A 25,367-nucleotide genomic window follows, 5' to 3' on the forward strand; every position below is an offset into this window, starting at 1 on the left:
GAAATTCATAACTCCTCTCTGAAACCGTGACACCAGGAATGGGAGCCGAGTTTTCAATATTGCTTACAGCTACATCAGTAAAGGGAGGTTTCGCACATCTGCTCGCTGTTGCTGAGGATTGTCCACACATGAGAAGGCCATTCACCATGAAACTAAACAAATTTCAAGGCCTGGAATAACAAGATGAGAGTTCTGCCTCCAGGGGAAACGGGGAAAACATCAATTTTGTGAGTATATATGTTGCTAAAATTTTGGTCATAACAAATGCACAAAAGGGCATCCTATACCAACCAAAACCACTCGGTCTAGGCATAAATTACAAAAATTCCATCCCAAAATCCGCATAACTGTATAGCAGCAGCAACATCAGATATACACAGCTAACCTCTAATGCAACGAAAATGTAAGCTTGCACATTTTTAAGAAAGGGGCCAACCACACTTTTGCAGGCCTTTGCTATGTCTGAGCAGAGATCAATTCAACCAAAGGTACCCTCCGTTCATCTAGTTTTTTGCAGGGGGAGGTCAATCTCTGTGAAATTCCTCCCCGGGTGGTGGAGCGAATCTCACGTTTGCTGGCCGTGCTACCACTACAGCCTCATCTGCAAACAGTGCTTTAATAAAGGATGGAGTTCTTAGGGGTCGGCGACCAGTCATTCGTGGATATACATCTTCAAGAAAATAGTACGCATGACCGGCTATCATTCCCTGGATCAACAAAATATTTAGTTTGACAAAGAAAAGCCACAAGAGTAACAATGATAAGCAAAAAGAGGTAAAAGTTTAACATGGTAACAGTGAGGATATAAGCAAAGTGAGACTAGAACAGGGGGCACTTTATAGGACCACTACATCATTACAAGTACGTCTCACAGTCCTTACAGAAGACCTTTCCAGCAGTGAGCATAGATGATGATTACGAAAAAGCTTAATTACACTAATATAGCTTCTGTCCACTCGGGGGGGAACATACTACTAATGGATTTTGGAGATACGCAGAAAATGTATGCAAATAACACTATCCCAATATTTCAACATTAAAGCAGGCTCTGGGAATGGAAACGCACCAGGAGATCCACCCAAGCACTAGCACCAACAAGGACAGAGAATCCCAAAAGCACCTGAAAGACAGACAAGGGAAAGAAGCCATTACACTCTACAACTAGGGAGAATTAGGATCAAGCCCACAAAAGTAAATATGAAAAATAAAACTTTCTCCCAGTGGGAAAATCCACCATAACTACTTCTTCTTCCTCGGTCAAAACCTGTAAATGCTTTGAAATAGAAGATAAATACTTGAAGAACAATAAAAAAAAGGATGGAATGAATTGAAGCACTCACCCAGGGCAAATAAGCTGCTGTGAAGGTAAAAAGACCCAGAAAACTCATATGTATAAAAGGATTCTGTTTGCTCCACACATATACCTACAAGGAGTGGAAACATAAGATGGCTACCAGAGAACATACACTAATTAGTAAAAAACATTTTGCATGAGAACAAAGGCAGACAGACTTACCATCATGAATGTCAATGAATTGCTTAGAAATATGATTTTGGCAAATGACTCTGAGAGATAAGGTATCATTCCTCCAATAAGAACAATGCCAGTTAGGACAGAAGCTCCAAATAAGAGCATGTAAAAAAAATCCGCAGTCCTTCCCCTGAAAGAGTTCTCTTCAAGAAGCTTGCAGTAACGAGCAAGAAAGAACATGTGAAACATGAAATCCAAATCTGTCATTATCAAGGGATACCGTGTTAAAGGTGCACATTACATAATACAACGTCGTTCCCAAGGCATAACAATCCAGAGATTTCAAGACACTCAGACATAAAAGCACATGAAATTTACCCATCTTGCGGAAGTACAGAAAGTTAGTAATGAGGCGCCAGAACTGATACTGCTTAACCACGAGCTTAGGGTTCAAGTACAGATGATAAGGTGATATTATCTGCAAAGAGAGAACTAAGTCAACTGAGCATAACAAATCATACCCAATTGCCTATCATACACAAAAAAAAAAAAAAAAAATCTTTTTTAAAAATGAATAACAAAGTCAACTTTGTATGCCCAAATTCCCAACATGAAAGATAAATTGAAAAACCATAAGAGCAAATCCAATGGAAATCACCAAATTTACAAAATTGAGACAAACAGAACTCAAATCAACCTAAAAGCATCATACCCATTTGCACAGAAACTTAGAAAGATTGCACTGTTCATTGAAAATTGAAGACACAATCACAATGCTATTGCCTAGATTGATAAAAATAACACCGAAAAACAATTTAAACATACCAGAAAAACAAAAGAAAATATAAAACGAGAGAAAAAGATGCATACTTCGAGAGAGCAACCAATTGTGGTTACTACGGCAGCTGTGAGATAAGAACGTGTGATGATGGGCATCTGCTTGTACCATTCTTCAACAGCTTGAGCCATATTTTTTTTCTTTTAACAAAATCCTCCTTTTGATTTCCACAACAATAGAATTAAACCAAGATATTTGAAGGGCTAATTCGATAAAATTGTCAATTTAAATTTCTGGGTTTTGGGGGTTTTGAAGATCGAAACAAAGAGCTTCCTTGTTTTTCTAGAAGAAATGAAGGAAAGCGTGAAATAGCACAGAAAATATAATAGACACAATTTGGCTTCGTCATACTTTATGTTTTGTTTAGTGACAAATCCAAGCGAATCAGAACGCGCGTGGTTCACACGGACCAATGGGATTCTATTTGGGTGATACTGTAATACTTTATTGTAATCCAACAACATTCAGAAAAAAAGAAAAGATAATAAATCTTTATGGTAATAGATGTCGTGTGAATATGTAATTGATAATATGTATTTATTTAACCCGATTAAAAAGAAGATTAAGATATTTAATAATCGAGTTTGAGGGTAAAATTTAAATATATAATGAATTATATTTAAAATAGTTATATAAAATATTTATAAAATTTGAGTATTTATTAAATAATTGGATTCGGCTAAGGTTATTAAAAATAATGAGTACCATATCTGTTGATATTCTTAAATATTAAATAAATGCTAAAAGGAGTTAAATTAAACTTATTTTCTAATTAGTTTTGGCCAAATATATATATATATATATATATATATATATATTTAGTGATTATCTTGCCTTCTTTTTTTAAAATTTCTTTTGATGATAACAAGAATGCCTTTAATTAATTTTATCCAAGTATACTTGATGAATGATCGGAGGCAGACAAACCAATCAATATTACTCCCATTTTACATGGCTAAAATTTTATTTTTTATTTTGATTTCATCAAAATTTTAACAAATTATTAACAAAATTTTCATGAAGGAAGTGAGAATTGTTAATAGTTTTGTTTCATATGCATGTGTATCTGCTAAGTGCTAATGTCTCCATGGTGGGTAATCCTCACAAGTTTTAATGGAGTTTAGTTTGTGGAATAGGATGGCCTCATGATGAATAGTATCCAATGCATGTCGCTAGCAGAAGTTACACTGATTTGAGAGTAGAAGCCAGAATCTTCTTGGCAATTTCCATTGAAAAGTTTACACTAGGCAAGCTCTTTGCTTGAGTTTTAATGGATCCTGACAGGGTTCTTGGGCTCAATTTCTACCAGCATCCCATGACTGAAAACTGGGAATGGGTTTCTGTTGAAGGAATTGTCTGGGTAACAAAGCTTCTATTTAAATCGGGTCACCAGGTAATGGACTGTAACCAGGGTTTCAATCCTTGCAAACTCGTTTCCAGGACAAATCCTGGCTCCTCCTCCGAATGCAACAAAGCAATAGGGTGGTGTCGATGCTTGTTTCTCGAAACGTGTTGGATCAAACTTTGATGGATCAGGGAAAATCCGCTTATCCATGTGTGTCATGCATGCAGCCCAGATCACCTGAAAAATTTCAGAATCAGATACCAAGTCACAATCAAAAGAACAGTTTAGTTAATGGAACCAAGAGGTGAAGGATGATACAGTCTTGCCATCCTTTGGGGATAGTGTACCCTTCATACTCAAAGTCTTTGATGACTTTCCTGAAAGAACCCAACAGAGGAGGGTTCATCCTTAAAGTCTCCATTGCTACTCTCCAGGTGTATTTCATCCTGGCAAGGTCATCCCAGGTTAGAAGCTCACCTGAAGTCTTGGTCTTGGCTATCTCTGCTTGTTCTACAATTTCAACTTCAGTTAGTAGACTGTAAATTTTCTTTCCCTGAATATGGAAAGTGAAATGTTTGCTTACCTTTCGTGATGTTCTCATAGACAGATTGATCTTTAGCTAAATGCCTGACCAAGAAGGTAATGAGAACGGAGGATGTGTCATGTCCTTCTATCATTGCACCTATTACATTATCAGCGATTTCCTCATCAGACATCAGAACTGAAGGGTCATTATTTCCGAAGCTAAGCATGCAAGTGATGAGATCTTTATTAGGAATAGCAATGCGTTGCTCCAAGGCTGCCCTCCTTTCACTGATAAGATCCTTGATCAGTGTTCTGATCTTTGCGCTGGCTTTCAGGCTGCGGTTGAACCGTGTGAAGGGAAGATTTATTGGTAGTGACACCAGGCCGTTCATCATATGTTGGAGAAGCTCTACAAGAGTATTTCTTCTTTCCCCATGTTCTATACCAAATATGAGTGAGCTCATTATATTGAAAGTGAGAGACTTCATCAATGGCATTACCCGCATATATAGTTGTGAGAAGGAAAGAAAAAGGAACCCATCTGTCAAGATAATGCAGCATAGAATTTGGGTTATTGACAATTTTTACATATCAGCTTAGGATCTGCTTGTGTTTTGCCATGATATTAAACTTACCATGACCTTCTGATTCCCATGCCAATGCATGTCTAGATGCCTCCTAACCTCTTCATCCAACTTCCCTACATATTGCTTTAACATTTCAGGCTTCAGAAAAGATACAACTGCTCCCCTCACACGCTTGTGATCATCACCAGCCAACTCTGTCATATTTCTCTCCCCACAGATCCTTCTAACCGATGGTGGTTGCTGATTTGAAAGTATGTTGCCATCACAAGTAGTGAAGATGAATTTGTTAGCACCCTGCCCATGTAGGAACACTGTTGGAGTAGCAAAGAGGCTGAGTTTAGAAATGGGACCATATTTTCTTATTCTCTCTTGAAGCCATTGTTCTACCGTGTTGGTGTGCATTGCTCGCAGGAAGCAAAGGCTTTGGCCTATGAGGGGGAACCCCAAGGAACCAGGTTGGAGCTCTTTGGATGTTTTCCTTGTCAGGGCAAGGTAAAGAGGAACAAGGAAAAGAAATAAGGTGAAACAGACTGTGAAATTCATGATTAAGGTGATCTGGGAGGAGAGAAGGCTGATTTATTTATAGGAAAAAGTTCATGTTAATACATCTCCGATCAATAATGTTTTTATAAATCAATCATTGAATTAAATGTTCGGATACATCTTTTTTGTTGTTAAATAGTAATCATGTCGTTTTCCATCTTAATCATTTGCTGTATTCTTGTGAGTTTTTGGTTCTTCCTTCTCATTTTCTACATACTGTTCTGTCTTAATGCATTTGGGAGCCTCCCAACATGAACATATACTATATGACATTCTGCTTGAAGCTCAATTCATGTTGGGTGGCATTTTCGATGAGCTGCTTCAAGCTGCATAGAAGAATTTTTTCTCTAAAACGTCAAATTAGAGGCATCTTGCATATTACAATTTTTAAAAATATTAAATTTACGATTTTTATTCTTAAACAATAATACATAATACCGTAAATGAATATCTAACAGTATCGAATTCGTTTAATTAAAATTAAGATATTTTTTAAGTGAATTTGGATTTTTATAAAAAATTATTAACCGAGTTTTATAAAATATAAATATGAAATTTTATAATTTAATGCGTTATGAATATTTTTCTGTTGCCATTTTTACTCTCGAGTGGATACCCTAATGAAGTTTTAGTATTTTTTGGGAAATAAAAATGGCGGGTGATCTTCGGCCCATTAAGGTGGTTGATTTTACGGGCCTTTATATGGGCCTTCAATACTCTTTCCCGAATTGGATCCGGAGCTCCACAACCATTTCGGGCCTTTGGAAACACGTGTGAAATCTTTTTAGCGGGCTCCTCACACGTGCCTGTGACTCAAGCCCACCGGCTTCATCATAACGTTAGTAGCGCTTTCTCGGCTCTCGCTCCTCATTTTCAAATTCAAAAACAAGAAACCTCCTTTCCTCCCCCTCTCGATTTCTTCTCTTTGTACCCAAATCTCTGCTATAAATTCACACAGCAAGCGACTGATCAAAGCAAAGGAGAAGAGCAAGAAGAAAAGGAATGGAGGAAGAGCCTGTTACTTCGTCAGCTTCCTCTTCTTTCCTTCTCAAAGACATCTCAAATTTCAAAACCCCCAAACGCACTTCAAAGAATTCGAATTTCCACTCCCCGTGTCCTCGGTTCTTCACTGCTTCCAAGCAGACTCCGAGGTCGTCCTTGTCATTTCGCCCCCGCTCTCGACCATCCCTTTCCTCTTCCCGCTCTCGAACCGCCGCCTCCTCCGCCGCTGCTCGGAAGCTCAAAGCCTTCGAGCTCGAGCAATGTCATTCCGCTCGCAAGGAACAAGCCAGAAAAGAACAATCTCTCAAGTCATTATCGAAGTCCCTTACCGTTTGGCTCAATTTCCTTTACCGAAATCCTAAGTCTTGCGGCTGTGATGTCTCTATCAGCGGCGATGATAACAATGTTGTTCGTGTGGACAGTGCCTGGAGAAGCCCGAAAAGGATGAGAGAGTTGTGGTGGAGAGGGGAGGAATCCGAGAACGTGGCTGCGGATATTTCTGGTTCAATGTATTTGGCTTTGAGGTCTTCGTTGAAGGAAGTTTTTAGTTTCGATGATTTGAAGCAGCGGATGCGGATTTATTTGAGGTTGGGGAGTTGCAAGGAGATTTTCAATGTCATGACTCAAGTCGTCAAGGTTTGCTTCTCTAAATTTATTATCTTTTTCTTGTTTTCTCTGTTGTTCTCTGCAGAAAAGACAGTTACTTTGACTAGTGACATAACTTCTTATTTTGTAAATGCGCCGTGGTATAAACTAGTTAATTGTTTACTTTTAAATATCTTATTTTCTACAAATTTATAATTAGTCTTATTGGTTATAATTTGTTACTAGTAGCATTGAAGTTTATTGTTGTTTTTAATCAATTTTCAGAATATAGATGAAGGGAGGTTAAAAATGAAGTCACATTGTCCTATAGTTACAGATGTTGGAATGAAGGAAAAGGCTTCTAAAATTCTTATGTCTTACAACCCAATTTGGCTACGAATTGGGTTGTACATTGTTTTTGGTGGTGAGTCCTTATTATCATCTGAGGAAGATAATAGTTCCGAGCAAGATATTTCGTTTTTGAAGATGGTAATTGACAAGCAATTTTTCTTGCATTCTGGACTTGCCAAAGCGTATGCATATAACAAGAAGGTTGAAGGTTTGTATAGACCGGGATACTATGAGAATTTGGGAAATGTTATATTGAAGAGAATTTTGTTGCTTGTTCTTATCCTCGATCGAGCCAAATCCCAGACCAGTCTTCCCCTTGAGTATGGTATTGATGGAGTGGACGGTGGTTCTCCTCTTTTATTCACAGTTTCATCTGGTATAAAATCAAGTCGTCAAGTTCTTAACGGTAATTCTATAGCAACTTCTTACTTCAATATTATTGTTGCTTAATTTACAGCTACATGTGTTATCTTTGTATGCACTAATGTTGCCTTTATCATATGAAACTAGATTTCTTATCTTCCGATGTTATGCATGGGGAAGGCAATCTTCTCGCACATCTAGTGATTGTAGGGTATAAAGTTTCTCATCAGCAGGTATGTGGTTTAAATTTAATCCCTGTAAAGTGCTTATGTGCTTGTGGGTGCTTATGCATACATGAGTTGTAGGTTTTAACACTAATCTACAATCTTGCAACTTGATTTTGAGGCACTTCATGCTGATAATTATACATTATCTCCATAGGTTTTCTTTTTCTGTTCTTTTTACCATCCAAAGTTTTGCTTAGTGCAGTCTGCCCTTGTTGAGTTTGACTTCCAAGTATCAGATTTATTTGTGGATCTTCAAGATGGGGTGCGTCTCTGTAGAGCTATTCAACTTTTACAGCATGAACCCTCTATCCTCATGGTTGGTATTTCTATCTTATACCCCCAAACTCAACTTGTCAGGGTCAATCACTTATATTAAGCAGCACATGGAATGTAATTTTAACTTAGCAGCTTGTTGCGTGGTGCAGAAAATGATAGTTCCTTCAGACACCCATAAAAAGAATTTGGCAAATTGTGGTGTTGCCCTGCAATATTTAAGACAGGCTGGTGTCATGCTATGTGATGAAGATGGAATGAAGATTACCGGAGATGATGTTGCTGATGGAGATAAGGAACTCACTCTATCCTTGCTCTGGAATATGTTTGTTCATTTACAGGTGTGCAAATCTCCTCTTGGTCTGAAATTTTCAGATGGTAGTGGGTTTTACAGAGTTTTTGCATGTGTTAATTCTTTTAGCTGTGCACTTATGTTTTCATTGAGTTTGCAGCTGCCACTTCTGATCGATAAAACAATCATTGCTGATGAAATATCCAAAATACGTGGCTTTAATATGGTATGCTTCAGACTTTACTTGAGTTCTTGTGAAAAAGGGGGGCTGGTGAGAGAGCGAGGTGGGAAGCCGAAAAGGCTGGATAATTGTTTAGTTTTTCTATTCCAGCAGAATCAAGAAGTGCATATAGGAAGTTATGTCAACCAGCTATATGATTAAATACTTGAAAAACTTGGCTAAGTTCTTTCTTATGTTCATTTCTGTTGTTTATTAAGGTTTCCTAATGTTCACAAATCAATTTGAATTTTTTCTTCTCATTATAGGAGAACTTGAATGCGGTCAATTCTACTCTTTTGGCAATGCTTTTAAATTGGATCCAGGTATGTCTGTTATTTCATTACCACTTCAGTTTTTCTTCTTCTCTGCCTTTTAGATGATTTTATCTGATATAATTATTAATCAATAGTAGTGTTTAGGGATTCTTCACTCTATACATGTTTATTCTTTTAATTTTTCATCTTCATGCTTTTCACTGCCCTTAATAAGAATATAAATGAATGTTTGTAGGCAATTTGTGAGAAGTATGATCTTAAGATTGACAGCTTTTCTTCACTGGTTAATGGAAAAGCCATATGGTGCTTGCTTGATTATTACTTCCGCAGAGAACTCTCTTGTTCATGTTCTAACAAGGTGGTGCACACTCTTTTCTGTCCTAATGTTTTCATTCTTTTCCCTTTTAATTTGTATTAATCTCATATTGCCATGTCTTAACAGGATTCTCATGAAACAAGAGGTGAAGAATCAATAATGTCTGCTACTGATTACACAGATGCAGTTCACAATTTTGTATTATCACAGAAACTGACAGCATTATTGGGAAACTTTCCTGAGGTAATGCTTAGTTTAATTCTTATTAATTGATTATGTGCTATTTACGTTTACATTGCTTATTTATGTTTATTTAATGTTTCAATATCTGCTATAGAAGTGAGAATTGAGAGATGCTGGTAACATTTTAAATTCTTATGGGTTTTTTGAGGCAAAAGAGTGTTAAAAGATAACTTGTAATTTAGATGGTGATTGTGCATGCTATTAATTAGACAATGAAGTTTGCTCTTTTAACATATCTTATATTTGATTAGTTACAATATGTTTATATGTCTTACTATTTGCCTATGTTGCTGTACAGGTTCTGCAAATAAGTGACTTACTTGAGCATAACGGTGCAGTTAGTGATCAAAGTGTGGTAGTTTTGCTGGTTTTCCTGTTGTCCCAGCTGATTGTCAAGAAAAATGTGGTAAGGCCTGAGCCCAGAAGACTCTTTCGGGAACATTTGATTGTGCCATGGTTAAGCAATCACTTCAAGAACTCTTCTATTTTTTCCAGGATCAGTTGAATTTCCATAAACTATTGGGTTGCAATTGCCAAAACCTAGAGAGGAGGCATTCATTAACTCGACGGCAGTCAGCAAGTTCTGAAGCTGTTGTGCACAAGAAGGAAATAGACAAAGATACCACTGAAGGTTCTCTTTTTAGTAATACTTCTCTTTTTAGGAAGTTATGTATGTTAGATGGATGTGTTTTATCTTATGCAGCTAAATGTGGTTGAATAGTGCTCATCAAATACTGAAAACAATCACATCATGCAAAAATGTATGAAACTTGGGCTGTAAGTGGATCACTCTCATCAGGCCTAGCTTCCGAGGACAAAAAACTGGAAAATGAGCTGGTATTGGCTGTAGTTCACACAAAAAAGGTGTATTTTAGCTATAAATTTATTATACCTTGTATACCCCATCTGATCCACTGCTGTCATTGTAGTATTGGTTTCTGCAAGGAATACATGCTAACTAATTCAAAAGATGTGAGGACAACTGGTGTTATAACCTTTTAGAGGATTAAATACTCCACCAAACTTTCTTTATGATTTCTTTTTGCTAATCATGAAGCCCCTTTTATTGTTCAATGGTCCATTTACCTTTTGTATTTCATGCTTTATTTTATCAATCGAGAATATTGTTTTGTTTGATCCTTTAAGTTTCTTTGTCTAAAACGTGGCTCATAATGCTAGTGATGTACTCAGCATTTTCAATTTCTCGTGTGTGGTGCATGCATTTACAAGTGTGTGTGTTATATTTGTATGCTTATTTACTTTTGGTTTAAGGAAATTATCATGTGAAGTTGTTGCATTTGCTAGTTAACTATATGTTCAAGCCCTCAGAATTCAGCACTAAAATTTAAGCTTTGTTCACTCTCTCTAACATATTTATACAGATGCTGCTAAAAAGTTTAAGGCCATTCAGGCTTGGTGGCGAGATATGAGTGAACGAAACTACAAAAGTGTTGTAAGACCTGCTGGTTCTACTTCATATTGTCTCACAGCTCGGAAGTCAAGCATTGACATTCAAAGAGGTTATTCTGTGCTCCATCTCTAGTTATTTTTGGTAATAGTTTTGTTTTTCCTTTGCCTGTTCTGCTATGGGTTGATGTAATTTTTACACTGACTAGGAGTCTAATACCTTTTCATCTAAAATTTTCTCATTATTAGTTAGTTGATGTTGATGTTTCTTCCTAAGTAATTTTAACTTTGATATTCATTGGTTGTTGCCACATTCATGTTTTATTGCAAGTTTTCATGGGAAATCTGCTCTGTGAGTTCAAATTATTCTGTCATCGTGGTTAGATCACATTGGATTTGGAAACTTTTTAGTTGACAAATTACATATTTTTTCTAAGATTATCTTAATTTTATGGCTTGGTCAAATTTAACTTAACATGGCATCTTTGACCTCTATGGTCTTTCATTGCATTCACCAACAATAGCATCTCTGTGGAAAGTAACATTTTTCTTCTAACTTTGCGATTCTGGCATAATGGTTCAGAAAATGCTGCAATAGTCATACAGTCTCATTTCAGGCGATTGATAGAGCGTCGCAAATTTCTGAAGATGATGAAAGCAATCTGTTTAATGCAAACTGTTATACGTGCATGGTTGACAGTGAAGAAACATTCAGAGCTCAGCAAATTCAGTTTTTCCAGAGTTCAGGAATTCCCATCTGGTATTTGCTCTGACTGCATATTTTGGTTATATGCATTTTTCCATATTGCCAGTTTTTCACTTTAATTGTTTGATCTTTGCTTTGCCAGAAGAACTCAAGAGACTTGTCGAGTTTATTGTTGAGAGACACAGTTTTGTCAATTTAAGACGATCAGTGTTGCTCATACAGCAAGCTGCAAGGATTTGGATAGCTCAAAGACATGATGCGTCCTATCCTGACCTAGTCAAGGCTGCCATTGTCATTCAGAAATGTGTTCGTGGTTGGATGGTAAGGTCACAACACATTCTTGGACCTGCTCATATTGAGAGCGCTTCTCTTATGTGCCGAGAGATTGGTCTAAGCAATAGTATAATAGAAGCAGTAACCAGGATTCAGATTGCATGGAAGAAGTTTGTCTGCAGATCTCTACACAATCAAAATAGTGCTGCAATTAAAATTCAGAGCAATTACCGGGGTTGGCGGTTAAGAAGGAGTTTTATGAAGCAGAAGCAGGCAATAACAAAAATTCAAAGTAATTTTCGACGGCTGAAATGCTGGAGGGCCTTTCAGATTGCTTGGAAGGATTTTGTCTATAGATCTCTTCAAAATCAGACATTTGCTGCAACCAAAATTCAGAGTCATTTCCGTGGTTGGCAGTTAAGAAGGAATTTTATGAAGCAAAAGCAAACAACAATAAAAATTCAAAGTAATTTTCAACGGCTAATATGTTCGAGCGCTTTTCACCAATATAAAACTGCAGCCAGATCAGCAATCATCATTCAGCCTCATATGCGGGGATGGATGGCTCGGAGAAAAGTTCAGAGATATAGGTATCTTATTGTTGTGATCCAAGTAAGTTGTTTCTTTCTTTACTGATTATTTCTGTAGTGCTTCCTTATATTTTCTTTGCTGCCTTGATCTGATGGTCAAATTAATATGATATTTGAAATTCCAGATCAATAATCACCTCAACTTTATATCCAGTGCATTCCTTAGCATGGTTTTCTATAAGATGTTTACTTGTCGCGATACATAAATCACTGATCTTTCTTCTTATAAACCAGAGACATTTCCGTGGTTGGCTAGTAAGGAAGGAGCTTATGTTGCAAAGGTCTGCTGTAATAAAGATCCAACGAGCAATACGGTGCCTAAAATGTCAGAAGGCATTTCATTTTCAGAAACAGGCTGCTATCCAGATTCAGCAGTTTATCAGGGGGCAAATTACTCGAAATAGGCTTTTAGGTACTTTCTTAGTTTTCGCCTGAACTTCCACTTATTGAATTACGAAGTTCATGTTTGCATATTTCATTTGTGGTTCCATCTGAGAATTTACAAAACTATATGGTTTTGAGCAATTGCAGGAGCATCTTCCTTATATGCAGCTACTACTGGCAGTTGCAAATTTAAGATGGTTGAAGGCCTCTTCCAGAGTTTTGAATTGACATTAGTGATTGCTTCAGTTCTGAAACTGCAAAGGTGGTGGAGAGATGTTCTGTTATTTAAATTAAGAACAAAATCAGCAATCATTATTCAGAGTCATGTACGGGGGTGGATTGCTAGGCAAAAGGCTTATAGAGAGAGGAAACATATTGTTGTAATACAAGTAAGATATCTCCATATTGAGCTATGCTTTATATAATTGCTTTTAATGATGCTTTTTGCAAATGTCTACAGTTCCAATTTTTCTGCTGGTTAGAATCCACTTGCACTTAATATTAGCTTGATTTAGTATTGGAACTATGCCACATTTGGTTAAATTTGCTTGCCGATCCAATCTTTATCCTTCTACTAGTTTTTGTTCTTAATATATGTTTTCAATATTCAACTTGCATATCTTGCTCAATCCTAATTTCTTTTTCCTTATAAATTTGGTAGTCATATTGGAAAGGTTATCTTGCTCGCAAAGAATCAATAGGGCAGCTAATGGATTTGCGCTTGAGAATGCTAAAGTCTGCTATGAATGTGGATGATAGCAGACGTATTATTAATAGGCTTTTGTCAGCACTTTCAGAACTACTGAGCATGAAAAGCATCAGTGGCATTCTTCACATTTGTGAGACTTTGGGTGAGTTACGCTTTATTCTACAAAACTCATACTTCTTGTAGTTCTCACTCCTTGGAAATAGTGACAGATTGCTTTATTTTAAGATAAGTTCTTATATTATCTGATTCTTAAGCCTATATGCATAGTTTCTTAAACGATGCAGGGTTCTGCCACATCATGGTCTTGGTCAAGTATCTTACAAAAGTCCTGGCAGATGAAAATGTTAATAGTTCATGGTTTATCACTCTATGCAGTTTAACAAATTAACATTGAGTATTCAAATAAAATTTAGCTTGTATATATTTTGGATAAGCTTAATTGTATTATGGAATAGAGCATGGTGGATTAATATGATCTGAATAAAGGACCCCAAGTACTGAGACACGACTAGTTTGATGAGCTAACATGACATTGTTTCCCTTAATAGATACATCATTGAATCTGCATACTTATGACAAAGCTTCAATGCAGATATGGCTACAGCACATTCTCTTAAATGCTGTGAAGAACTTGTTGCTGCGGGTGCAATTGGCATTCTACTGAAGCAGATTCGCTCAGTCAGTCGAAGCATACCTGATCAGGAGGTTCTAAAGCATGCGCTCTCAACACTCAGAAACCTTACCCGCTATCCACATTTGACAGAAGTGCTGATCGACACTCCTGGATCCATAGAGATTATCTTATGGGAGTTGCACAGGTTTTCCATTTTCTACTCTATTACATGTCAAGATAATGGTACCTCATATGTTGTTGTCGACTTGTTTATATTTTCTTATTAACTTCTTCCAGGAACAAGGAGGAAGGATATTTTATTGCTTCCGAGATCTTGAAGAAAATATGTTCAAATCAGAAAGGTGTGAAAGCTGTACGGAAGTTTCCTGCTCTTTTGAAGAGACTACACAATCTGGTTGAAGAACTGACAAGGAAAGCAAACATGGAAAAAAGGTTAGCTTTTGGCTAAAGAAAGCTCGTTTCCTTTAGAAATTGGTACTTTTTGTTGAAAGAAAGTGGAATGTGGAGTGATTTATGACCCCCCACAGATGATGTTCCCTCATCCTATTTTCTTGCAGGAATCCCCGTGGCACTGTTGCTATAAGAGAGAACATAGAAAGAAGATTGAGAGAGGCTGTCGAGCTTCTTAAACTAATAACAAATGGTTAAATCCAGCAACTGCCAATCGGTTTTGCAATGTGAAGAAGTCTTACACCATGCTAGGGTTAGTTCTGTATATTTCCATATAGTGTCACTGATATGTGTTTGATAATGATGATTGATGAGTCAGTTCTTTTAACTCTTGGTACAGTTTTGTAAAATCTAATGGTGCATGATCTGTGCACGGATGTGTTGTGAAACTGATACTGATGTAACTTCTGTGAAAATGTATTTATCAGAATTGAGTCATTATCTTATCTTTAAACAATTAATCTAATAGGGTATTCAGTATTCACGTTTTAATTTCTTTTTAAATGTTTGATGTAACATTCTTTCCTGTTCAATCCGGGGATGTCTTTATTGTCGACAATTACCCTGCCTACACTTATAAACTTTCTAGAGTTGTGTATGTGCTTCATGTAAGATTGAAGTAAGTGCGAGACGTGGTAGCCAGCGACTTCCTGAGTCTATCATTGCTATTTTGGTCTTTTGTTAAAGCAAATTTCCATCTAGTAACATTAAACTAGTTGAAGCTAAAGCTGTGACCTGCTGCAGCACCGCCCATCCAATAAGGTTCCCTGGTTGGAACCTGTCCAATCGAATTCGATTGCCTCGGGGGATTAAAGGTTTGCGCAAATCCAGGTTGCAGAAGATATCCTTGGCCCGCAAAAGGCTAAAACAGGTTGCAAGTTGCAACATTGTGAACAACAAAGTTTTAGTTTATTTAAAGCCAGTTGCAATTACTTAATTCTAATTATTCCTTTATTTTAAGTAGTGTTGGAAAAGATCTTGTGGTGATCCTTGGTCCATGGCTGCTGCTGCGCACATTCTCATCTTTTGGCCAGAGATATCTATTATCTAATTATCTATCCAGCCACTCCAAGGGACTGTTTGTGTAACTCACTTGTACCCAACAAGGAAGCCTTCTTACAGAAAGTTGTGCAGCAAACAATGCCTAGAGGCTTTGGTCGACCCAACATGGTGGGAGTTAAAGCTCTGTTTGGTTGTCATTTCTCTGCCGCCTTGGCTTCAACTCTTTCTCTCAGGTCTCAAATTGGAGAAACGAGTTTCCTTCTCTCTGTCCGGTAGGTGGAAGAAAATTTCAGATTATGTTCAACTAATTAGAGTGAAATATAAAGTTCATGCCAATATCCATGGACAGATTACAGCAGCAGCCATAGTTCCATACCAAATCAAATCTTTCATACAACAAATTCCCAAACCAATCACACCCACAAACAGGCTAACAATTTAATGGAATTGAATCATTGATTGGAACCTATTCTTAGTAGCTTAACTAACCAAGTAGCCATTTATATCTAACTTTCCAATTTCAGGCAGCCCTTGCCAGAACTTCAAGCCTCTCGGGAACATCTGCAGGGTCAATATAGAAACCACTCCTCCTGAAGGACCTTGGCACTGTAACTGTCAAGACCCCATCTTCATATCCGGCTGATATTCCATCAATATCTATCATTCCAGGGAGCCGGAATTTCCTCGTGAAGTTCCTGACTGGTTTTGTTAATTCATCAACGGCCTCGGTCCTGATTACAAGATATCTTGCGTCCTCAAGTTCCACTTTTATCTCCTCCTTCGTCACACCTGATATGACAAACATGACATGAAACTAAATTCTAGTACAATACATAACAAAGCAAAAAGAGATGCTTTTCCCTAGTGACTTACCAGGAAGATCAGCAGAATAAATGTGAGACTCAGGGGTCTCTGTCCAACGAACGTAGTTTTCGGGAAGAAGCTGGTTGGAGAAAAGGGCAGGAGATGAGAGGAGGTAATGCCAGGGAGAAAGTTGGTATGACGGGAAGGGGAACTCCATTGCTGATGAGAGGAAATCTTCTTGGCTGCAGTATGGGGATATCTGAGGTTTTGGGTTGGCTTGACAAGGAGATAGAGAGAGAGTAGTTTGCACTTTTTATAGGCCAAGTGGGCAAGTTGGGGTTATGGGGGCCTTAATTGGGACGTGATTGGGTATTCAAAGTTTCAAACTTTACGGTACGTTTCCATCTTGAGGGAATTGATTAATTGAATCATGGCTCATTAATGGAAAAGGGTTGTTCTTGAAATGACAGATTTTACATTGAATGGCTTCTGGAAATGAGTTGGGCAAATGTACAAGTCGCAGCATGCGGCTGTCGAAGACGACATGTTCGTTTTCACCATACAACACAGAACTCCTGGAATATTGGAAGGGGTGAAGTGAATTCCAATATTTGTTCATAGAAAGTTGTCAAACGAGGTCACAGAAGTATGCGAGTTGTTCCCATTTCTGATGGTTTTGCATGACAGCTAAACATAGGAAGAGCTTCAGCATAAAAGAGATCTTGGTTTCAAATGCAAACATATGTGCCACTGCTAATTCTCTAAAAGCCTCAGATGCTTTGGAAAAAGTTTTATTGCAGTAAAATGTAACACAAAACGTTAATGTCAATGCAAATGGAAGCAAAACAGAAGGTACATGTAGTAGTTTCACAGTCAAAGGAGGAATATAAAGCTTGCTCTAAGCCCTTGTATGCAACACTCAGAAATGACAGAACAACCACAAAGTTCACATCAACTAGCTGTATTCAACTCAATAACAGAAACAGGTTGTGTTACATTGAAATTCTCATTGCTTGATTGTCTCTCAGCCAATTTGTTATCAGCAGGTAAAGCCCGCACCAGCATAATATCTGCTGGTATATATAAAATCATGTAAAAACAGAGGTTTCAGCATCTGATAATGTCTGAGTCTAGAGTCATGTGTTTACCCCCAGCACAAATCCATTGCTGTAAGAAGGAAGATTGCTGGAAGAATCATGATTCTTCACTGGGGAACGGAAGGGATTTGGTGTCACAGGGTGGGTGATGTGCAGTCCAGCACCACGTAGAACCTGTTTAGCATTTGCACACAAAATTTCTGACTGCTCGGTGAAGAAGGCTGGAATGTTCATGGCTTTGATCAAATCAAGAGCACCACCCCAAGTGGCATACCTATCCAATACACAGTTCAGTGCAACTATAACATGGGGGGAAGGCAGGTAGGTGGCTTCTTCCTGATAAACACCCCTTACAAGATTCACCCTCACTCTGCTACTTATTCCTGATGTTGTGCCTGACAAGTTCGTTGGTACTTCAGGTCCAACCATAACTATTTGTATATTACCCAACCCATTTAATAAGTGACTGATCTCAGCAAATGCTGGCATCCAATCCATCTCCCCTTCAGGCCCCAGGTAGTGAAGAATCACCTCCTTTCCTTTGAGTAAAAGATTCTTTGAACTGATACTGAGAGCCGTCAATATATAATAAACCGTCAAAGGGTGGGAAAGAATATCAGCAACAGGGCTTGACAATGGCAGCGATCGAAGGTTGTAGTACTCGGACCAGCCAGAAAGAAGGATAGGGCTTGAGATCCCGTCTCTTAGATGATTGTGAAAAGGTGAATCGCGAGGGTACTCTTCATCATCTAGCCCACCCCATGAATCCCAGAGCCCACCTTTAGCTGGAAGGAGACCAAAAGGGCAGTGAGAATAGCAACTGCACTTCCTTCTCCACATCCCTTTCTGATGGATACCCAATGATTCAAGCCATTTACAAGGATGGTCAGCAGAGCAAGGGAACATGAATATTTTCATTACAAGCTCTTCTTCCCTTTCCATCATAGCTTTGTACAGACCACACATGCTTTTATGTGATTCCTTCCAGTGCTGCTTTTGGCAGAGAGAACCACAGTAGACCACTGCTCGACATCGTCCACAGCAGAGAGACTGATCTCCATTAACTTCTTTCTCACACATTGCACACTGCCTTGAGCTGGAATTTGAGTTTACCCTTATATCCATGAAGGCATCCTCATTTGGTGGCTCTGCATACTTGGTGGGTGTTGAGCTGGCTGTTGAACTTGTCTTTTCGTCATATGCCTGACCAGGCGGATGTGAGATTGTAACTGCTACAAGTTCATGACCTCTAGCCATTTCTGGAGGCCACTGAATGTCAACTGTCTCAATAAATGGATCAAAACATATCAACCTTGACCAGTTTGGACCACCTTCTTTATCCACCCGAAGCAATGGGTGTACCAGGGAAATGGCTCTCATGAAAGCATAAACGAACTTTAGCTCTCCCAGGGTAGGATTTCTAAACCGAAGCTCACCTGAAGATGTGCAGCGTGCAACATCAATAACAGGAAACCGATCAGTCCCTGATGCTTCCAATGACAATGACTTGATCATTTTGCGGTTCGAAGGAAACATTAATGTCTCAAGCTCATATGTGACCCTCAAAAGCTCCACATTTGCAACTCGAATTGTCTCCCTAGAGCCTGTCATCTTCTTAGCATCATTTTCAGATCGAAACATGTAAAACCCAATATCCCCACCATCTCCTCCAATGAACTGGGCACATGGAAAAGGCTGTTTTTTGCCAGACCAATCTGAATCTTTCCCAACTCGGACACCAAAGAAATGCCCTGGGCGCAATCTCCTCCAAGGTTCAGTTCTATATAGCGCTGCAGAAGCCTTAAATATGGATTTTATAAAATTAGAAGCAATGCCATCTACCTTCATAAGGCATGTCCCGGATCCAGGACCGAGGCCAGGACCAGAACCAAATTGCTCCTGAAATCTATCGAACAGGTTCTTCAAATGGAAATCCATTCAGACCCCTGACATGAAATCTAGTCAAATCCTTGACGACTCCTTTGAGATAACAAGACAGAAGACAACAATTCCAATTACAAATCAAAATCTGTCAAAAGATCTCACAAGATTATCACTTTAGCCCAGAATTTTCTCCAAGACGAAAGCTTTAAACGTCAGTAAAGAGCAACTACTCCAGCTAGTAATTTCTGCACACACTAAAACTGCTTAAAACTAGAATTAAGAATGGAAATCAGTTAATTACCTCAACATGGAAGATAAAAAGGTTAAAACTTCAGACCTGTTTAAGCTGAACTTCAAATTCTCCCTCAAACATTCAGATTCAGAAGAGTGAAAGAGCTGCCTATATCTGTTGCCTTTCCGACAGTGAAGAATTACAGTAAGAACACTGACCGCTGCCAAGTAAAATAGCCACCACGGAAACTGACAACCCAATTAAAAAATTGTTTTTTTTAAAAAACATTTAAGTAAAAAAATGATTATTAATAGATTTAATAATTTATGTTTTGTATTTTCAATGTATAAAACATAATTAGATATTAAATATATTAAAATTAAATATAAACATGATATGAATATTATTTATATTTTAAATTTAAAATACATATATATATTTAATAGTTATATAATACGATCTAACACGATTAAAACTTTTGTTAAACGTGTTAATATCTAACATGACACAATTAATAACACGATTAACACGTTTAACATGATTAAATAAAAATATTAATAATTTAATATAATTTTATTATTTAAATTTAAAATTAATAATTATAAAAATAATTATAACAAAACAAAATAACAATAACATCAAATATTACAAAATAAAATTTAAAATTAGAATTTAGACATGATATAATTATATTATTATTTTTTATAAAATTTAAAAATTTTATTAAAATAATTATTTAAAATTATTTAAGTAAGATTAAAATAGTTTTTAATTATTAATTTTTAATAAATTGATAAATATGTTATGTATACATATTTAAATATAATAACACGATTAAACACGTAACACGATTAAATATAATAATATAATTAATACGATTAATTAAATATATTTTAAATATGTTATTCGTGTCTGATACTATAAGATAAGATAAAATACGAAAATTTTTATATTTTCAGACACGATTAGATAAGAAATATGCTAAAATTAAATTCAAATTTATTTAATTTTATGTCATTTTAACATATTGTGTCTAAAATTATCAAGTGTAATTATTAGAGCTAAATCAACGATGAAAGCGTGATTGGGGTCCACAAAATACAAAATGATCAAAATATACCTAATGCCTTACTTACCAATGATAAACAGAGAAAAGCCAAACCCATTTCAGTCTTTTCACAGGAATATCAGCTTACGCCTTGCGTGCTCACTATTTAATAGCTCTTTCTTTTCCAACCAATAACTCTCTCTCTTTCACATCTCCCAAACCTTACCTTATCTAGGGTTAGGGTTTCGCTCTCTGTCAGTCCAGCCCCAGAAAACCAAAACCCCAGATTTTAAGATGATGCAGCAACCAGCACCCGGAGTGGTTCCACCACCAATGGCTCCACCACCGTCCATGGCGGCAGCTCCACAGAGCCAGCAACAGTACCAATACCAGCAACCGCCACCGCCTCCTCAGCCGCAGCAACCTTACATGATGATGAACATGATGCCACCTCAGAGCCAGCCTCCACCCATGTGGCCCCAGCAACAAGGTTCGGCTCCGGTGCCAGGTCAGCAACAGCAGGTGGGTCAAGCGGGTCAACCCGCCAGCGCCGATGAGGTTCGGACTTTGTGGATCGGAGATTTGCAGTATTATATGGATGAGAATTATCTCTTGGGTTGTTTTGCCCAAACTGGAGAGGTATTAAGTGGCTTTTACTCATTATAATCTTGAGATTTTGTTTTCTGGGTTGTTTTATTCTGGAGGGGTTTTGTTTTGATGTAATGTGTCAATCCGTGGTTCCTGTTATTTTGATTTCTCAGATGGGTGATTAAGTTTTTGTGTTGTTTCTTTCTCTGGTCAAATGCATCAAGAAAAGATTTTGGTAGTGGATTTGCTTGTTTATCAAGGTTTTATATGTTCTATACTTGATGTTTAGGAGACTTGATGTAGATTTTATATGTTTTGGATTTGTGATGTCATGTTCTTTTTTTGATTTGCATTGAAGGGCTTTAACTAGGATGCTGCTTAGACTAGCAAGGATGTAGATTTGAAACGTGGCTATTTATGTAGGTTGTAGGTGTCATTGTTACTCAAATTGTTATGTTAAACAGATGTGTAAATATTCTCCTTTTATGATGACAGAGTTTTTACAGTCTTGATTCTGTTGCAGGTTGTTTCAGTGAAAGTTATCCGTAACAAGCAAACAGGCCAAGTGGAGGGTTATGGGTTCATTGAGTTTGTTTCACGTGGTGCTGCTGAGAGAGTTTTGCAAACATACAATGGTACACCTATGCCGAATGGTGAGAATAACTACAGGTTGAACTGGGCATCATTTAGTTCAGGCGAGAGGCGAGATGAAACCCCTGACTTTACAATTTTTGTCGGAGACTTGGCGGCTGATGTTACAGATTACATGCTTCAAGAGACTTTCAGGGCACGCTTTCCCTCTGTGAAGGGTGCAAAGGTTGTAATTGATAGGCTCACCGGACGCACAAAAGGTTATGGATTTGTTAGGTTTGGAGATGAAGCTGAACACAATCGTGCTATGACAGAGATGAATGGCGTATTTTGTTCAACTAGGCCTATGCGTACAGGACCAGCTACTAACAAGAAGACTATTACAGCACAACAATATCCGAAAGGTATGTTTGCAGATTTGCCCAAGCCTTTTGGGATATTTTGATTCATTAGCTGCATTAAAAGAATGGCATACATGTTTGAGATTGAATACATTTTTTTGAATCTTCTGGTGCTCTTTTATGTGGTATGTAATGTGGATTTTATGCCCTTTAAATATCATTGATATTCATATTTATGAATTACCAGTTTGAAAGGGTAAGGTTGGTGGTGCTAATTTGCAACTATTATTTGTTGTGAAGCGTATGTAATATTATTTTAAGTTTTCTCTCTTTCAGTTATTCTCTAGAAGATGAGCAGCAGTTTCCAAAAGTCATTTCCTTCCTGTACTTTCCTTTTAACATTTGGGCACCATAATGCTATTCAAATCTTGAAACTTGCAAAAACTTATAAACTCCTGTTGTCTCAGAGCAGGGCGTCAGGTGGCTCTATCATCTTGGGGCCTGGAACTGATTTCAGCTGAAATGGTTACCCCCTTAGTCCGTGCCCTCACCTAGGTCAGTTTTTGTGTTTATGTCTCGTCCTTTATTTGAGATTTCTGTGGCATCTCTCATGCTACATTTTCAAAGTTCATTTCAGTTCTATTGGTTGAGCTGTCAGTCAACTTACTTTTACTTCTCTGGTTAGTAAGAGATTTCAGTCAAGTTACATTTCAGTTTACCTTTAGAGCCTTTTTCTCCTTCAGTTTTACAAAACAATGACATTTGTAATTTCTTATGTACTGTTTCCTTGTGCCTTTACATTTTAGCTTGATCTGATTGCTTAGTCCTGCTGCTCTCGATGTCTGTTTCTGGTTGCTGTACTAGAGTTTTTTGGTCATGTGTATTTTTAGGTTTCAGTCAGTGAGAGCTCATACTGTAGGTTGTAGCTTGTCAAAAGCATGGATGTCAGTATTTATCTTACTTTTGTGATCAGTGCTTTCTAGGCACTTATTTAGTTGCCCTCTTATTTTTTTTTTCTTCATTCTCCTTTTTATTCATGGGGTCTTGTCAAGTGGGAGTTGTCGGTTTTTGCAGATTTGAACATGTTATGTCTTGACATGTATATGAAGTTTTCATCAGCATAATTCATTGTAGGAACTGCATTCTGGGAAATGATTATTTTATCTCCTCTTCATGGCTCCTTTCCAAACCCTTTGTTGGTTACCAATTCATGTGTATGTTATTACTTTATGAGGATATGCAGGAAGGCCCACCCTAGTGGTCATACACTGGGACCATGCTGTATGTTTGGTGTTTATTATTGTATATTCAGTACATACTCTTTTATGTGCTTCTTTGATCATGTTTCTATGAATCAAGGGACATTGGTCTTGTACATATTATTCAAATAGGTGACACAGTTTTTAGGTTATATGTTTTTTTCTCAACTTTTAAGTGACAGCCCCTGGAAGTGTAAGTACAAGATTCATCAAAGGAATCCTGTCTATGCATAGTCTTGTGTTTTCTCATATATCTTGGAAATGCTATTCCCTTTTTGTTGTACTTTTGTTATGCCTTTATTTTTCATATGCAGCTTCATCTCAAGGGGCTCAGAACGAGAATGATCCGAATAACACAACTGTGGGTACTTTGTTCACTTTCCTTGAGGAATTTATTTTTATGTAATATGTTTTTGATTTTACATATTTATGTGCAGATATTTGTCGGTAATTTGGATTCTAATGTGACGGATGACCATTTGAGAGAGGTTTTCAGCCCATATGGTCAGTTGGTACATGTGAAGATACCACAAAACAAACGATGTGGATTTGTTCAATTTGCTGATAGGTTAGGAAATGCTGCTCAACATTTCTTAAGAAATCTATTAAGGGGAGAGATAATGCTCATGTAATTGGTTTGTTCTGTGCTTGTGCTGTGCATCAGGAGCTGTGCAGAAGAAGCACTACGAATGCTAAATGGGACTCAGTTGGGTGGACAAAGTATTAGGCTTTCATGGGGCCGTAGCACATCAAACAAACAGGTGAGTTAGATGATTTTGATGGCCTATTACTTTTTTCTTGGTAATGCTGTATATCGTTGAGTTTGATCCATGCCTTTGACATGTCTTGTATTGCAGCCCCAAGCAGATCCGAACCCGTGGAATGGGGGATATTATGGGTATGCTCAAGGATATGATTATGGCTATGCTGCTGCTGCTCCCCAGGACCCCAACGTGTACTATGGAGGCTACCCTGGGTATGGAAATTATCAACAGCCTCAGCAGCAACAACAACAAGTCGGATATAGTTAAAGTGCTGCTTTGTTATTTATGGCTGCTTTTATGTTTACTAGTATGGTGAACTTATGTTACTTGATCTCTCCTTGTTTCTCTCTTGGGGGAATAAATTCAGGCTATGTTATTCTCTCTGCTATTAGCATATGCACTGTATAACCCTCCTTTATCACAAAATTTTGTACTATTCTTGGTGTTTAGCTTTAGCCGTTATCAGATGCTGTTGCTTTTGTGATATATGCACGTAATGGTGAAATTGTGGCCTTTGGGATTGAGGAAAGTTCAGTCCGGTCATGGGTGCATCATAATGATACGAGTGTTATTTATAACTGTTTTTGTTCAATTTGTTTCAACAAATCCCATGGTTAGTCCTAAGTAAAAAACCGCTTGGAAAGCCTGGAAAAGGGGCTATTGGCCTACAATGGCTTGGATGCTAAGTTTCCCGTATCTGCTTGTCATGATTCAATCTTTATGTAGCCTTTGTCATGATTGGTTGATTGATTGCATGGTTGGTACTTATTGGATGGCTTCTGGTTTAGTTTCAACTCATTCCACTCAGCTTCGCCTCGCCTCCACCCTTTTCTCTCTTTTGCTCTCTGATGTTGTTCAAGTATCAGACGATACATGAGCCTGGATTTACCAATTTCATTACAGAATTTAATAAACGAATGTATTGTGTTTCTGTATTATCGATTTTGAAGCTTTAAAAATTTTACAAATAAATCTGTCAAAGAGTGAAGCTTCGTACGTTTTAGTAAGGTCGGTCAATTGGCCTGCTGAACTCTGAGAACATACTATAAATTTACATGTATTTCGAATTCCCAACAGAAAATCTTATAGAATAATATTGGTAGTAAAATTGTGTTTGGAGAATTTCTGGGCAAAAAGGAAGAAAAAAA

General features: G+C 37.5%; 5 protein-coding genes and 1 pseudogene across 7 annotated transcripts; 2 read left to right on the top strand and 4 right to left on the bottom strand.

Moving 5' to 3' along the window:
* Window positions 1–249: 249 nt before the first annotated feature.
* DER2.1 (DERLIN-2.1) lies at window positions 250–2,638 on the bottom strand. Its single transcript, XM_007025978.3, has 6 exons — window positions 2,342–2,638; window positions 1,850–1,949; window positions 1,517–1,731; window positions 1,341–1,424; window positions 1,067–1,120; window positions 250–707 (listed from the first exon to the last, which is right to left on the bottom strand). Exons 1-6 carry the CDS (start codon window positions 2,438–2,440, stop codon window positions 525–527), a joined length of 735 nt encoding a protein of 244 aa, XP_007026040.1. The 5' UTR covers window positions 2,441–2,638; the 3' UTR covers window positions 250–524.
* Window positions 2,639–3,576: 938 nt separating this feature from the next.
* On the bottom strand, window positions 3,577–5,309 carry LOC18597128 (beta-amyrin 28-monooxygenase-like; annotated as a pseudogene).
* An 880-nt stretch (window positions 5,310–6,189) lies between these two features.
* Window positions 6,190–15,075, top strand: LOC18597129 (binding / calmodulin binding protein). Its single transcript, XM_007025981.3, has 20 exons — window positions 6,190–6,947; window positions 7,182–7,653; window positions 7,758–7,843; window positions 8,040–8,153; window positions 8,263–8,451; window positions 8,563–8,628; window positions 8,889–8,945; window positions 9,133–9,255; window positions 9,340–9,456; window positions 9,755–9,862; window positions 9,952–10,087; window positions 10,839–10,976; window positions 11,447–11,623; window positions 11,712–12,454; window positions 12,667–12,844; window positions 12,964–13,205; window positions 13,478–13,667; window positions 14,118–14,343; window positions 14,436–14,591; window positions 14,717–15,075. The coding sequence occupies exons 1-20, from the start codon at window positions 6,312–6,314 to the stop codon at window positions 14,805–14,807; spliced, it is 4,245 nt and encodes a 1,414-aa protein (XP_007026043.3). The 5' UTR covers window positions 6,190–6,311; the 3' UTR covers window positions 14,808–15,075.
* A 904-nt stretch (window positions 15,076–15,979) lies between these two features.
* Window positions 15,980–17,143, bottom strand: LOC18597130 (HSP20-like chaperones superfamily protein). Its single transcript, XM_007025983.3, has 2 exons — window positions 16,485–17,143; window positions 15,980–16,400 (listed from the first exon to the last, which is right to left on the bottom strand). The coding sequence occupies exons 1-2, from the start codon at window positions 16,630–16,632 to the stop codon at window positions 16,132–16,134; spliced, it is 417 nt and encodes a 138-aa protein (XP_007026045.1). The 5' UTR covers window positions 16,633–17,143; the 3' UTR covers window positions 15,980–16,131.
* Window positions 17,144–17,360: 217 nt separating this feature from the next.
* On the bottom strand, window positions 17,361–19,875 carry LOC18597131 (zinc finger MYND domain protein). Of its 3 annotated transcripts, none has more exons than XM_088807486.1 (3): window positions 19,734–19,875; window positions 19,559–19,641; window positions 17,361–19,458 (listed from the first exon to the last, which is right to left on the bottom strand). In XM_088807486.1, the coding sequence occupies exon 3, from the start codon at window positions 19,448–19,450 to the stop codon at window positions 17,552–17,554; it is 1,899 nt and encodes a 632-aa protein (XP_088663612.1). In that variant the 5' UTR covers window positions 19,451–19,458; window positions 19,559–19,641; window positions 19,734–19,875; the 3' UTR covers window positions 17,361–17,551. The 3 variants fall into 3 exon arrangements, with proteins under 3 accessions (XP_088663612.1, XP_088663613.1, XP_017979248.2); XM_088807487.1 differs by having other exon boundaries at window positions 19,559–19,656; window positions 19,734–19,872; XM_018123759.2 differs by having other exon boundaries at window positions 17,361–19,641.
* A 983-nt stretch (window positions 19,876–20,858) lies between these two features.
* LOC18597132 (polyadenylate-binding protein RBP45A-like) lies at window positions 20,859–24,797 on the top strand. The gene is made up of 6 exons (XM_007025985.3): window positions 20,859–21,315; window positions 21,788–22,259; window positions 23,770–23,816; window positions 23,893–24,023; window positions 24,120–24,216; window positions 24,313–24,797. The coding sequence occupies exons 1-6, from the start codon at window positions 20,971–20,973 to the stop codon at window positions 24,484–24,486; spliced, it is 1,266 nt and encodes a 421-aa protein (XP_007026047.1). The 5' UTR covers window positions 20,859–20,970; the 3' UTR covers window positions 24,487–24,797.
* The last annotated feature ends 570 nt before the right edge of the window (window positions 24,798–25,367 follow it).

This window comes from Theobroma cacao, chromosome 6 (assembly GCF_053813885.1).
Source record: "Theobroma cacao isolate CCN51 chromosome 6, ASM5381388v1, whole genome shotgun sequence".
Taxonomy (NCBI): domain Eukaryota; kingdom Viridiplantae; phylum Streptophyta; class Magnoliopsida; order Malvales; family Malvaceae; genus Theobroma; species Theobroma cacao.

Coding starts and splice junctions, on each gene's coding strand:
- DER2.1 (XM_007025978.3), bottom strand. CDS start 2,440: ATGGCTCAAGCTGTTGAAGAATGGTACAAGCAGATGCCCATCATCACA. Junction 1,950..2,341: donor CAATTGGTTGCTCTCTCGAA/GTATGCATCTTT, acceptor CTCTCTTTGCAG/ATAATATCACCTTATCATCT. Junction 708..1,066: donor GTGCTTGGGTGGATCTCCTG/GTGCGTTTCCAT, acceptor TTGTTGATCCAG/GGAATGATAGCCGGTCATGC.
- LOC18597129 (XM_007025981.3), top strand. CDS start 6,312: ATGGAGGAAGAGCCTGTTACTTCGTCAGCTTCCTCTTCTTTCCTTCTC. Junction 11,624..11,711: donor AGTTCAGGAATTCCCATCTG/GTATTTGCTCTG, acceptor TTGCTTTGCCAG/AAGAACTCAAGAGACTTGTC. Junction 14,344..14,435: donor ATCTTATGGGAGTTGCACAG/GTTTTCCATTTT, acceptor AACTTCTTCCAG/GAACAAGGAGGAAGGATATT.
- LOC18597130 (XM_007025983.3), bottom strand. CDS start 16,632: ATGGAGTTCCCCTTCCCGTCATACCAACTTTCTCCCTGGCATTACCTC. Junction 16,401..16,484: donor TTATTCTGCTGATCTTCCTG/GTAAGTCACTAG, acceptor TTGTCATATCAG/GTGTGACGAAGGAGGAGATA.
- LOC18597131 (XM_088807486.1), bottom strand. CDS start 19,450: ATGGATTTCCATTTGAAGAACCTGTTCGATAGATTTCAGGAGCAATTT.
- LOC18597132 (XM_007025985.3), top strand. CDS start 20,971: ATGATGCAGCAACCAGCACCCGGAGTGGTTCCACCACCAATGGCTCCA. Junction 22,260..23,769: donor AGCACAACAATATCCGAAAG/GTATGTTTGCAG, acceptor TTTCATATGCAG/CTTCATCTCAAGGGGCTCAG. Junction 24,217..24,312: donor GTAGCACATCAAACAAACAG/GTGAGTTAGATG, acceptor CTTGTATTGCAG/CCCCAAGCAGATCCGAACCC.